The sequence below is a fragment of the Rutidosis leptorrhynchoides genome, chromosome 11, assembly GCF_046630445.1.
Source record: "Rutidosis leptorrhynchoides isolate AG116_Rl617_1_P2 chromosome 11, CSIRO_AGI_Rlap_v1, whole genome shotgun sequence".
Classification (NCBI taxonomy): domain Eukaryota; kingdom Viridiplantae; phylum Streptophyta; class Magnoliopsida; order Asterales; family Asteraceae; genus Rutidosis; species Rutidosis leptorrhynchoides.
This window is the reverse complement of record NC_092343.1, coordinates 106,428,493-106,443,333: the sequence shown is the minus strand read 5'-3', so window position 1 is coordinate 106,443,333 and position 14,841 is coordinate 106,428,493. Positions and strand designations below refer to the sequence as shown.

At 31.5% G+C, this 14,841-nt stretch overlaps 1 protein-coding gene across 1 annotated transcript in view; it reads left to right on the top strand.

Moving 5' to 3' along the window:
* Positions 1-5,733: 5,733 nt before the first annotated feature.
* The window catches only part of LOC139877500 (cytochrome P450 87A3-like), a 50,363-nt gene continuing 41,255 nt past the window's right edge, over positions 5,734-14,841 (top strand). Inside the window, exon 1 of the mRNA XM_071864932.1 lies at positions 5,734-5,936. Coding sequence (XP_071721033.1) covers positions 5,734-5,936 — 203 coding nt within the window. The remainder of the gene's footprint in view (positions 5,937-14,841) is intronic.

Here is a 14,841-nt window from a genome sequence, read left to right as displayed (position 1 = left end):
TGCAAGTTGGACTGGAGAAAAAGGGGATAGAAAATCTACATCCGGATTCTTCACACTTTTCGGGGATAATTTAGTTGCATGGAGAAGTAAGAAACAAAAGGTTGTCTCCCTTTCAAGTGCCGAATCAGAATTCAGAGGAATAGCTAAAAGAGTAGTCGAGGCCTTATGGATCATGAAGCTACTAATGGAGATTGGTTTTCCACCACAAGAAGCTATTCAAATCCTGTGCGATAATGAAGCAGCAATCGCTATTTCAGAAAATCCTGTTCAACATGACCGAACAAAATATGTTGAAATCGATCGACACTTTATCAGAGAGAAGCTAGACGGTGAAATCATTTCTATTCCTTCAATTAGATCCGAAGATCAGCTAGCTGATATTCTCACCAAGTCAGTATATATATATATATATATATATACATATACATATATGTATATATATATATGTACATATATATATATATATCTATATATATATATATGTACATATATCTATATATATGTACATATATATATATGTACATATATATAGATATATATGTATATATATGTACATATATATATATATATATATATGTATGTATATATATACATATATATATATATATATATATATATATATATATATATATATATATTAATATATATGTACATATGTATATATATATATATGTACATATATACATACATATATATATATATATATATGTACATATATATATACATATATATATATATATACATACATATATATATATACATATGAAAGACTCTTCAGTGAAGTTCTTTACAAGTTGAATATTGGAAATCCCACTATTCAACTTGAGGGGAGTGTTAGAATACAGAACCAAAAGGGATCATTTCCTGATTAGGAAACATTGACTTGGATCAGAAGTCTATGTACTTCATCATTTCCAGTTTTAGGAGAGTCACAAGGCAACACAACGGCTACAACAAAAACAGCAGATTTCCACATTTGTAAAAGGGGTTCCAAAAGTATAATTGGATCCATCCTCAGTTAGAATTAACTGTTACAAAGTTTCTAGTATATAAGAACACTCTCATATGTTCTTAATTTTCAATACAATCTGTATCAATCTTATAATCAATACAAAGATCAAATTCTTACATTTTTACATATCGAATTCATAGATTCAACAGTTATGAGGGTATTTTATCATAAGGTTGTACATAATGTTTTTCATATTATACATTCGCTTAACATCTTTTAATTTTTATTAAATATATATAACTAGTTGTTGAACCCTCGCTTCGAGCCGGGGGTTCGGTTTTCAATGTATTTTATTACGTTTAGTTTGTAAAATTATTTCGTGGCTAAAGAATGATGTCGTTGAAGCGCAACTCGAGTCGAACTAAAAGGTATAACCCGTGAAAGATTTAAATGTTATTTTAAATTAAGAATATATGTCTATCTCCCCGTTTACCTATGTAATTATCGACTTTTAAAAATTTAACGCAAAATCAACATGTATGAAAAGTACCCAAAATATTTAGCATTTTTTAAAAAGCGTCCGTTTTGCGTATAGTTAGTGACGTTGTGTTCCTAAAGTTTTTTCGAGTTTAACAATGGTGTCAGAAAAATTTAACTCACTGCGAGCTAGAAGATATGACCCATTTAAGATCTTTTATGAAAATGGTTATTTGACACTTTACCCCCCTGTTTGGGGGGTCGATTTGAATATTTGAAAAAAGTGTGGGAATTTTTGTTGGTGTAGTGAAACTTAATTAGAATAAAGAAAAAAAGTGAAAGGATGAAAATGCCCCTAGTTACTATTCACCGTTTTTGTGTATTAGATAATATAGTAATAGTAATTAGTTTAATGATATCATTATGGATGTTTTAAATTTTTTTATTTTAATTTTTTTAAGTTTAAAAAATGTTTTTTAATGACATCATGACCCAATGAGTCTTTTAGTAAATATGAATAGAAGTTACGGAGTATACCTAAAAAAAAGTAACACCGCCCAAATAAGTTTCACGTTAATCAATTAGAAATAGAAATAGAAATAGAAATAGAAATATGCTACTCCATTTCCCCCCTCGAATCGGGTCCCTAAGACCATTCCTATCATAACACCCATAATTGAGCACATCTCTATATCTCTTATCACCGCCATTCCTTTTATAACACTCATCTGTATATCTCTTATCACTACCACCATTCCTATCATAACACTACAATAGTCAATAATTTATATCACTATAAAAATATGTGTCCCTTATAAAGTTAAAGCAACTGCTAACAAATATCTATTTTACCTTTCGATTCATTATCATTGTTTTTAATTGAAATTTAGAGATATCTGATTAGTCCATTGCTTTAACTATGAGAGTCGATAAACTCTCGGGATATGACGAAGTTAATAAAAGGAGTCGAGGTCGGGAATGATAAAGTAATAGTGTCTCATCTTCAATACGCCGATGACACAATTATTTTCGGAAAATGGAATAAAGCAGCGGGTCTTAGCGCTTCCATATAAAATATAATTTCAATTAGCAAATCATAATTTCATATTTAATATTTATTTTGTGAAAATATGAAATTAACCTTACCAATTATTACTTTAATATCACTTTTAATAACTAATAACTATATCTAATTGTCGAAAAAGATTATTTAATATTTTCTATTATAATAATTAAATATTTAATATATATCATTTGTAATTTATTTTGTTTGGAATGTCCTAACGTAGAAATTGGAATTTTATAAAGCGGGTCTTAATGTTGGGAGCCTAAAAGCGTTTAACTTAGCTCTTATATTTAAATGGAGATGGAGATATTTAACATATCCCGATGATATGTGGGTTAAATTTTTTTTTTTTTTATGGCCCAAGTTTCGAAAGTTTAAGAGATGGCACTTCTTGTGTATGGTCTAATATAGTTTCAGCTTGTTCCAAGTGTGTTTCGAACAGATTGCTTCCTAGTGATACGCTGAAAATGGGTGTTGGTAATGGTACGTCCATCAGATTTTGGCTCGATTTATGGGTTGGCAATACCACCCTTGCTACCAAGTATAATCGTCTCTATCTTCTTGACCGAAACCCTTCATGTTCCATTGCCGATAAGATTGAGCAGGGAGGCTGGATTTGGTCTTGGACACGGTCCAATCTAGGGAGCCGAAACCAGGAGGCTCTTGATTTGCTGATTCGTTAGCTCCCCTGTCCATGTTTACGTGAAGGTGCAGATTTTTGGAGTTGCTCTATTAGTAATGATGCTACGTACACAGTTAAAATGATTCGTAATTACATTGATCACATGACTTTACCTTCTACCAATGTTCAAATGACTTGGTACACTTTTCTCCCACGTAAAGTCAATATTTTCTTATGGCGTTTTCGTTTAGATACGATCCCCGTTCGTTCGAACCTATCCGCGAGGGGTATTGATATTGGCTCGATAGTATGCCCGGTTTGTAATGATGGGGTAGAAAACCGTGAACACTTGTTCTTTTAGTGTCAATTGGATCGTTATATTTGGTGCAAGATTCGTATTTGGCTCGAGTGTGTTATGTCGTCATTTTCCACGTAGGATACGTTCGTTTTTTGGCTCGAAGGCGTGAGGTTACAAGCTTCTTCCAAGAATCGTATTGTTGCGGTTGTGATTTGTTCCTTATGGGCTCTTTGGCGTTTCCAGAATGGAGTTGTTTTTCACGATTCATTTTGTATTAGAAGTAATTTATTTGATGTTATTAGAAATGTTGCTTTTAATTGAATTAAAAATAGAGGTCATTTAGTTTCAAATTGGAACTTATGGCTATCTATTCCGTTGTAATCATCCCTTAGCGCCTTGTTAGGGATCATTTTTGATTTAATATAAGATTCTTTGGCCGTTAAAAAAATTGGAATTTTATAAGGAATGGTTAAGTTAGTGTATATTTATCAGATATAATTTTAAATATGTATATATAATATCATTTATAATTTATTTTGTCACACGGATTTGGAATGTCCTTACGTAGAAATTGGATTTTTTTTTGTTATAAATAATTAACTAATTATATATAACCTAAATGTCTAAATCTATATCTATAGGTATATATTAAATTACTAGTGAAATGACCCGTGGAACCACGGATTTGATTAAACGAAACAGTTTAATGATATGTTTTAGGAATTAAGTGAATGTAAATGCTAAAATCATTTAGTTTAATGACCGTAAAACCACATATTCTGACTAAGAAACTTGTTGTTGTTTTTATAAATATATAGAGACATGTATTTTCGCATACATATGTAACGTAATTAATCCCGTAAAAAGAATCCATATTTAAATATTAATATTATAATAATAATTATTATGATTATAATAATACTACCTCCGTCTCATTCCAATAGTCCACAGACAAAAAACACGCAGTTTTAGGAAATCTCACTAACTTCATTTCTCCACCAATGAAATATCTTCTCTCTCCAAATCCACCAATGAAATATCTTCTTTTCTTTCTATTTATGGAAGTGGACTATCAAAATGGGACAGCCCAAAATAGAATAATGGCCTATTGGAATGAGACGGAGATAGTAATAACTAATAATCATAATTAATTGTAAAAATAAAATTTTAGTTGTAGATGAAATTTATTTATGATGTCATTCAAGTGGGTTACATTTTTTCCTATTTTCTTTTTGATTTTTTTCTATGAAGAAAAATGACTATTTATGATATCATCATTATAGCATTTTAATATTAACAATAGATAATTAAAAATTAATTTAATTTAATAAGAAAATTATGCCTAAGCAAAAAGTTTTTTGATTTATATATATGGTATAGAGTATAGATATATTATATTACTAGTGAAATGACCCGTGGAATCACAGATTTGTTTAAATGAAACAGTTTAACGATGTGTTTTATGTATTAAGTGAACGTAAATGCTAAAGTCATTTAGTTTAATGACCCGTGAAACAACATATTCCGACTAAGAAACTTGTCATTGTTTTTACAAAAATATTGACAAAACGTGATTTATAGTATCCGTAGCCTATCAATTAAGAGAAATTAACAACAATAAAAAAAATTTCAGTCAGCTAAAGATATATAAATATAACTAATAGTGATCACATTATGTTTTCTCACCTTATAATAGCTTTATACCGTTGAGGATTAGATGATTAGCATGTATTGATTATGGTAGTTAATATCATAGTACATAGCTCGGAGAAGAAAAAAAAGCAAGCATGAATAATTGCCGCTAAAAAAATTAGGGCATAAAGACGTATCACATTAAGGTTGCATAAATGAGTAAATATGATGAGTTTATATGTTTAAAATGGGCTAATATGATATAATCATATTTAAGTGGGTAAATATGTTATTATTAAAGTTAAAAATGGTATATATGATAAAAACCTTAAATAAATAATAAAATATTTAATTAATGTTAATGACATTATCAAGATTGCTTAGATTTGATTCTTTTTATTTTTGATTTTTTGTTAATAAAAGAAATAACATAATAATGACATCACCATCATTATAGGATTTCAATAGAAACTATAGATTTATATATAATATAATATTCATTAACAATTAACATGATTGTTTCCATTTTATTTTATATTTTAGAAATTTATAATACTCATCTCATCTCATGGATGCCTATATAACTTACGTACTTCTCACACTTATACATCATAACCACAATACCTTCTTAATTATATATTACGTCTCTTTCATCTTTAAAATTAACACACACTACCTAATTTAAAATGTGGCATAATATCATTGTGTTGATTGCAACTTTATTTGTGGTTAGTCTTACACATTGGGTTTATAGGTGGAGGAATCCAAAATGCAATGGCAAACTTCCTCCAGGTTCAATGGGTTGGCCGCTACTAGGAGAAACTCTACAGTTTTTCGCTCCAAACCGAACCTGGGACACCCCTCCCTTTATCAGAGACAGGATGAAAAGGTGACTTTACTCAATTGTTTAGATATAATTTCAGGTCTACTTTACAGATTTTTGAACATGTTTACATATGAACATGCATGAATAGAGGAATATGCAGTGATAAACTATATCTAAATCTTCACATTTTAACAATATAGTTCGTTTTTTAGAATTTATATATCAGGAAGATGTACCCTATTCTCAAGGTATTGGAGTATTGGGATGACCTGACTTCTCATAAGGGATGTCGGGGGTTCGATCCCATGAGTTGCAAAATATTTCACTTGAGGTCACCCGCTCATTTCATGGGCCTCGGAGGTTGCGGACGTTTTGCTTTCGAGCCTCACCCGAAGGGGTTTTACCACGTGCAATGCCCGAATGAATTCTCCGTGCGGGTTTCGTCCCGAGGGGTGATGGGATTATAATGTTCGTCCTAGAAAATGATCGGGTGGGTGAGTTCCGACATCGCGTTCGGAGGTCCCGTAAGAGACTCCTAACCACCGTTCAAAAAAGAAAGAAAGACATATCCCTATCACAAATATATACGTTTCTTTCATCTCTGGACTTCATCAATCAGACTCATAGTTAAAATGTTAGATTTATAGTTTGTTTAGATTTATAAATGTGAAAATTAGTTTTGTTTTAGTTGTGATAAAATAGTGATGAGTGGTAATTAATGTTATGAGGGGATATGTTTTTTTAAAGTAGAAAATATGGATAATAGTTGTATAAGAAGGGAATGAACTTTTATTGATGTGTTGTGTGTTATGTACATTTTGCAAGACCATTAGCCTATTTATAGGCTCAATATGTCGGCTAGATCATTCTAGCAATTCTTGATATTTTGACTAACTAATTCTCTAGCAATTTTTAGTCACTACTACTTAAATATCTACTATTAAATATCTAATTTAACTTACTAATTCTAGACTAATCTATATTAATCTAGAAAAACATTATAATATTTTAACACTCCTCCTTAATGTTTTTCGAGGTTACTCCGAGCATGTTGCGTAAGAACTCGAACTTTGGTCTTGGTAGTGCTTTGGTGAATATGTCTGCAATCTGCTCTTCGGTCTTGCAGTATTTTAATTCAATATCTTTCTTGGCGGAGACTTCTCGCAAAAAGTGATATTTGATGTCAATATGTTTTGATCTGCCATGAAATACATGATTCTTAGCCATTGCAATTGCAGACTTGTTGTCGCAGAATATTTTTGTAGCGCCTTCTTGTTTTTCGCCCATGTCTTCTAGAATTCTCTTTAGCCATATAGCTTGATTAGCTGAGTTTGCAGCTGCTACATACTCGGCTTCGGCTGATGATTGTGCCACTGTTTCTTATTTCTTTGATGTCCATGAGAATACACACCAGATCCAAGTGTGAATGCGTATCCAAAAGTACTTCTCATGTCATCCATCGATCCGGTCCAATCACTATCAGTGTATCCATGAAGCTTCGAGTATATAGTGGGCTTGTACCATATTCCATAGTCCATGGTACCTTGCAAGTAGCTTAATATTCTTTTAGAAGCTCCATAATGTATTTGAATATGGTTTTGCATGTACCTGGATACTAGACTTGTTGCGTACATGATGTCTGGTCTTGTTACTGTTAGATATAGTAGACTTTCGATGAGACTTCTGAATGTTGAAGCGTCTGCTTTCTCCAATCCATCTTCTTGTCTCATCTTCTCATTAGCAACTAGCGGCGTCGCGACGGTTTTACAACCGTATAGTTCAAACTTTTTCAGGAGATTTTATGTGTATTTCGTTTGGCATATGAAGATGCCTTCCTTTTCTTGAGTGATTTCGATGCCAAGAAAATAGCGCATCAAACCAAGGTCGCTCATCTCGAACGTTTTCATCATGTCTTCTTTAAACTCTTGTATCATTCTCTCATTGTTTCCAGTATATATTAGATCATCGACATACAAGGAAATAATGAGAGTGTCAGAGTTACCTTGGGTTTTGATGTAGAGTGTAGGCTCACTTTGACTCCTCCTGAATCCTGAACTTGTGAAGTAGTTGTCTATGCGACTGTACCATGCGCGTGGCGCTTGTTTAAGTCCATATAAGGCGTTCTTTAGCTTCAGGACTTTATCTTCTTTTCCTTCCTGGATGAACCCTTGTGGTTGCTCTACATATATTTCTTCTTCGAGAAACCCATTTAGAAAGGCAGATTTTACATCTAGTTGATGAATCTTCCAACTTCGTTGAGCTGCTAGTGCCACAAGTGCTCTTATAGTATCCAGTCATGCTACAGGTGCGAAAGTTTCGGTGTAGTTGACTCCAGGCTGTTGCGAGTAGCCTTTAGCTACTAGCCTCGCTTTATGTTTTTGTATAGAACCATCAGGGTTGAGTTTTGTTTTGTAAACCCACTTAACTCCAATGATTTCTTTGTCTGTGGAATGATCAACTAACTTCCATGTGTTATTTTTCTCTATCATTCTGATTTCTTCGTTCATAGCAGCCACCCACTTTTCATCTTTGGCTGCAACTTCATAGCTTTCAGGTTCTATTGTTGTGAAGTTGCAAGTCTCGTACACCTATGCTAACCTTTTAACTCTTCCAGGTGTTGACTCCGGACTTGAATCTTCTTGCGCTATGGGTAATGTGGCCGTCGGAGAAGTTGGCGTAGTAGGGCTCATTTATCCGGTACTTGCATCACTAGAATGCTCCATTTGTAGTGGTTATTGAGCTGGAGTTTCAATAGATATCCGCGGCAGATATGTTTGTTTTTCAACTTTATCTTTTTCCCAGTTCCAAGAAGCGTCTTCGTCAAACTCCACGTCTCGACTAATCACGATGTTATTGGTCTTTAGGTTATAGACTCGATAGCCTTTTGACTGTGTGCTATAGCCCAAAAATATTCCTTTTCTGATTTTTCTTGGAGTTTGTGACGTTTCTCCTTTGCCTTTAGTGTCAACAAGCGCTCCATTCCCTAGTTTGACGCGGGACTTTACGGACGTGTTGATACTATCAAATAACTTTTCATCTCCTGTCATGTGATTGCTGCACCCGCTGTCGATCAACCAAGTATCGTCCCTCTGTTTATTTGCGACATGGCAGACATAGAATAGCTGATTTTTGTTCTCCGGTATATCTTCACTTTCTTCCGTGAAGTTAGCTTGATGATTTTGTTTTAAACGACAATCTTTTTCTAGATGCCCAAATCTTTTGCAGTTATTGCATCTTGGTTTCCCTTTGTGAAAACAATCTTTCTCCAAGTGGTTTGTCCTTTTGCAAATACCACATGGAGGGTAGCTTTTTCTTTTTTGATCGAACCCGGTTCTGGGTTTTGCTCCTCCTCTCGAATTTTCTTCAAGATTTCTTTTCCCCCCATTATTAGATTTTTTAGACCTTAATTTGAGTTTAGACTGAAAGGCACTTTCAAGTGAGTTTTCACTACGCCGACTCAGTCTAGCCTCATATGCTTCAAGAGAGCCAATTAATTCTGGTACCGACAGAGTCTCGATGTCTTTCGACTCTTCGATAGCAGTAATGACATGATCATATTTTTCTGTCATACTGATAAGTATTTTTTCTACGATCCTCTTATCAGTTATATTATCTCCATAGGCTCTCATTTGATTTACTATTTCTTTAATTCTAGAATAGTAATCTTTTACGGTCTCAGTCTCTTTCATATTTAAATTTTCAAAATCTCGTCTTAGAGTTAGTAGTTTGACGGATCTCACCTTGACATTTCCTTGAAATTCTTCTTGAAGGATCTTCCACACCTCTTTGGCTGTCGTAGCTCCCATGATTCGTGGAAAGATAGACGGTGTTAAGGCTTGTTGAATGTAGCCAAGAGCAGCAGCATTTCTTACAACATTTTTGTTGTATTTTTCTTGTTCTTTCGCGGACAGAGTTCCGACATCTTTTGGAGTTGTGAACCCGACTTCGATAATATCCCACAAGCTTTGTGCTTGGAAATATGTCTTCATTCGGATACTCCAAAAATCATAGTTGTCGCCATCAAATATGGGGACTGGAATATTGTATGCACCGACGGTAGTCATGGTGTATTCGAACGAATGCCCAAAATGGCTCTGATACCACTTGTTAGATTTATAGTTTGTTTAGATTTATAAATGTGAAAATTAGTTTTGTTTTAGTTGTGATAAAATAGTGATGAGTGGTAATTAATGTTACGAGGGGATATGTTTTTTTAAAGTAGAAAATATGGATAATAGTTGTATAAGAAGGGAATGAACTTTTATTGATGTGTTGTGTGTTATGTACATTTTGCAAGACCACTAGCCTATTTATAGGCTCAATATATCGGCTAGATCATTCTAGCAATTCTTGATATTTTTGACTAAGTAATTCTCTAGCAATTTCTAGTCACTACTACTTAAATATCTACTATTAAATATCTAATTTAACTTACTAATTCTAGACTAATCTATATTAATCTAGAAAAACATTATAATATTTTAACATAAAAAGACACCTCGAGTACGCTAATTTAATGGCCATAATTTGGTACTCTTAAAAATGTTTAGTAGCCTAACTTTTTTATAATTGATAAGTGATCCAACATAATTGAAGAAGAAGCTTAAAAATTGTTAATTAAGACATCATAAACAGTGGCACATCCAGAGTGAACTATGCGTTACTGGATGAACAAAACAAATTTCATCACTAGCTTTACTATTTGTTGATTAAAATTTTGATCGAAAATTAAAAAGCTTTTATAAATCTAAGAATTTTGTTATATAATGTTATATATCACACACAAACATTTGAGTAAATTTCAATAATAAAGCTTTTTATGGTATTTAAGTGTTTTGTATTTTCTTATTTGTTTCTTAATTAAGGTCTAGTTTACTTTTATTTAGTTAGTTCTCGCTTTTATAAAATTCTTTCAAATCTGTTTCGTAGTCAATGTCCTTAAATCAATACAAAAAACTAATATTTTGTAGTAGTTAATAGATACAGAGTAATAAATAGTATCAAGAGGCAAGATATACAAAGGAGATTTCAACAAAATTGAGTGGTACCTGAAATTTCTCACTCCTCTTTTATTTCTCTCTCAAATCCCAACCCATCTTCATAACTAAAATCCGATCAGATCTCCTTTTTTTAAACTGTTAACTTCTTCCCACACAACCTTATTTTTGTTCTAGGTTACAAGCTTTTAACCTTCTTTCTTTTCCATTTCATCTACAATCTCTTGAAAAACTCTTGCGTTTGTTTTGATTCTTTCATCATGAATCACCTTTCTGGCCACCGGCACCTCGCTGGTGGTCCGATGGCTTTACTTTACTTCTTTTTTCCTTTTCTCCTTCTCCTCTCTTCAGATCCGGTTACCCTATTAGTTCTCTCGAGTTGCTTCCGCCGAATTTGCTTCCGGCAGTGGTGGACACAATGCGAGAAGGCTTTGGTCTTCTGTGTTCTGGCATTGACTGGGTTTGGTAGGGGTTGACCAGATCGGATTTTGGTGACTGGGCTCGGTACTTGTAACATTTTTTCAGTGGTGGGCCCCACTACTATTTCGGCGAGATCTAGGAGTAGGCGGCGAGCCTTTCGAGGCTCTGTGTTGGGTTCATTTTGGTACGTGGTTGTTTTTGTTTTTGTACTTGCTCATCATGTATTTTCCGATCTGTTGAAGGTGCGAGTTCTTTTCTCCGGTGGCTTCATTGGAGCTTTTCTTTAACCTTTTTCAAAACAATAATTTTTTCTCATCGTCCCCCTAGCCTCTTATGAAAGGACCCGTTCATATACATTATAAACGATTCATAATAGTTGATTTCATCGCGAGGTACTTGACCTCTATATGATACATTTTACAAACATTGCATTCGTTTTTAAAAGACAAACTTTCTTTAAAGTTAACAGGCATGCATACTATTTCCTAATATATCAAACTATCAATGACTTCTTATCAATCTTGATGAACTTAATGACTCGAATGCAACGTCTTTTGAAATATGCCATGAAGGACTCCAAGTAATATCTTTAGAATGAGCAAATGCACAGCGGAAGATTTCTTTCAAACCTGAGAATAAACATGCTTTCAAGTGTCAACCAAAAGGTTGGTGAGTTCATTAGTTTATCATAAACATTCATTTCCATCATTTTAATAGAAAACAAGATTTCAGATATTTAATTGTACACGTAACCCGAGCATAAAATAACACGCGTAACTCGCGAATTAAAAATCATTCATATGGTGAACGCTTAATAACTGACTTAACTTTAATGCATAGAATATCCCCCAAACAGAACCTCTCGTCTGTATAATAATAATAATCTCGAAGTACTAAAGCATCCGTACCCCGAATGGGACTTGTCGAGGTCCATAGATCTATCTTTAGGATTCGCGTCAATTAGGGGCCATACCCGTTTCCTAATTATAGGTTACCAAGCTAAAAAGGGGTGATATTCAATATTCATAATCCACCCATAGAATGTAGTTTTTGATCACTTGTGTCTATTTCGTAAAACATTAATAAAATTAGCGCATGTATTCTCAGTCCCAAAAATATATATAAAAAGGGAGTAATAAAACTCACTATACTGTATTTTGTAGTAAAAATACATATGACGAAACTGAACAATGCAGGATTGGCCTCGGATTCACGAACCTATATCATTTGTATATTTATTAATATATAATCATAATCGAACAAATATTTATATTATTATTAGTGATATAACTTATATATATTTTATTATTTTAATTAATGTATTCATTTTAAGTAAAAATATTAATATAGTTAAGTTAAATATACTTTTATATGATTATCATTTGTTTGTTGAAATTAGTAATTATAATAATACTAACATAATATTTGTAGTGGTAAAAAAATGATAATATTGATAATACTTAATATTACTGATAAAAATAGTAATATTAATAATTCTATTAGTGATAACAATAATGATATTAATAATAATAATAGTTGTAAAAATATTAATTTTATTGTTACTGATAGTTATAATTAATGATTTTAATAATAATAATAACACTTATTATAATATCGATATTATTACTTATGATGATGATAATAATAATAATAATTTTGATACTTATAATGATAACTACAGTGCTAATAATAATAATTCAAATAAATAACAATTATGATAAGTCTATTAATGATACTTTGTAATATTAGTAATGATAATACTAATAATAATACCTAAGTTACTGATAATAATAATACTAATAATTATAAAACGATACTAATAATAATATTTATGAAATTAATAATAATATAGATATTAATAATGATAACCACAATATTTATAATACTTGATAATAATATTACTAACAATAATAGTATTACCAATTCTTAATAATATGGTTTCATTCCTTTCTCATTTTCTTCCCTGGGGGAATTAGAGAAGGAGGCTGTTTCTTTGCTAAAGCGGGTTCAGAAGAGTTCGATGGCGCAAGATATTAGTGCCGGTGCTGCTGCTCATATTTTTACTAGGATAGGTTTTGCTATTGCTAGAGGTGTGGGGGCCCAGATTGTCTCTAGGCTTCCCACTAATTTTTTGTAAGTTTTAAAACTTTTAAGTTTTTTATTATAATAATAATAATAATAATAATAATAATAATAATAATAATAATAATAATAATAATAATAATAATCATAGTAACAATACTAATAGTAATAGTAATAATAATAATAATAATTTTTGGTTTAGGAAACTACCTCTAAAAGTGCTAAAAAAATATAGTTGTCACCAACAGGAATCGAACCCGAGACCTCCCGTATACCCTTCATCACATATACTTAGAGAACCAAATTTAATTTAACCCGTATTCTTTTTCCTTCACATCATCTTCTTCATCAAAAATATTCCATCAATCACCTATTGATTCGTACATGCTACTTAATTTAGTAAACGGTTTTAGGACTTCTACACAAAGTATAATCCGTCTATTTTGATCTTGAATTAAAACGAGAAAAAAATAAAAAAATGACAGCATAATAGCTGACTGTCGCTGTTATGTATAAAAGAAAAACAATAGATTTTGAAATTGAGTACGTTATAGATCATGAATCCTAAATGAAATACGTTTTAAATCATTTACAGAAACTTAAGAAATTATCAATTTAATCAAAAACATCAAAACCATTTCAAATTTTAGGATGAACAACTTCTTTGACTTTTTGAAATATAAGTTTGACTTTGAAATTTAAGATGAATATAAAGAATTTGAGTCTGAAAACTTACAGACAGTTTAAGTGGACGATTTCTAACAACATGACATTTCTAGATTTTGAAATTAATTATGTAATCAATCTTTTGGCAAAATGACCAAGAACAGAGAAGAAAAAGCTTGATTTTTATGGTTTCTGTTTTAATTTACCATTACAGTTAGATGTAATCTATATATAAAGATGACAATTGAATAATTAGAGCTAGTACATGTGATATATTCGATTTTTGTTTGGTATTGGAAGTTGAGGTCGATGACTACCTATTCACAGACATGAAGTACCAAAATCATGTAGCAGATGAAATAAAAAAAATAAGTCTGATGGTTACACTCAACAGATTTTGGATGCATTGTGAATTGAGATTAACCTTTAACAAGATTACAGACAGAAAATAAATCTTTGATGGTGATGTTAAACGGAATACGTATTTATTCATGTATATGTCCGTATTTATATACATATATCTATATCTGTGTTTATAATTTTATATATATTAATCTGGGCTTTATATATGTATACGTATTTATATATATCTCTGTAATTATATATAATTACGTTTTTAACTAATAATAATAATTATCAATGTATTAAGGGTAATAATATTATTACCATTTATATTAACAAAAATACTAATATTAATAACAATAATAATAGTTTTAATGTAAAAATAATTATAATAATACCATTACTTATAATACTTAATATAATATATATTTCAAATAAAGATACAATTAATAATTTTGGTA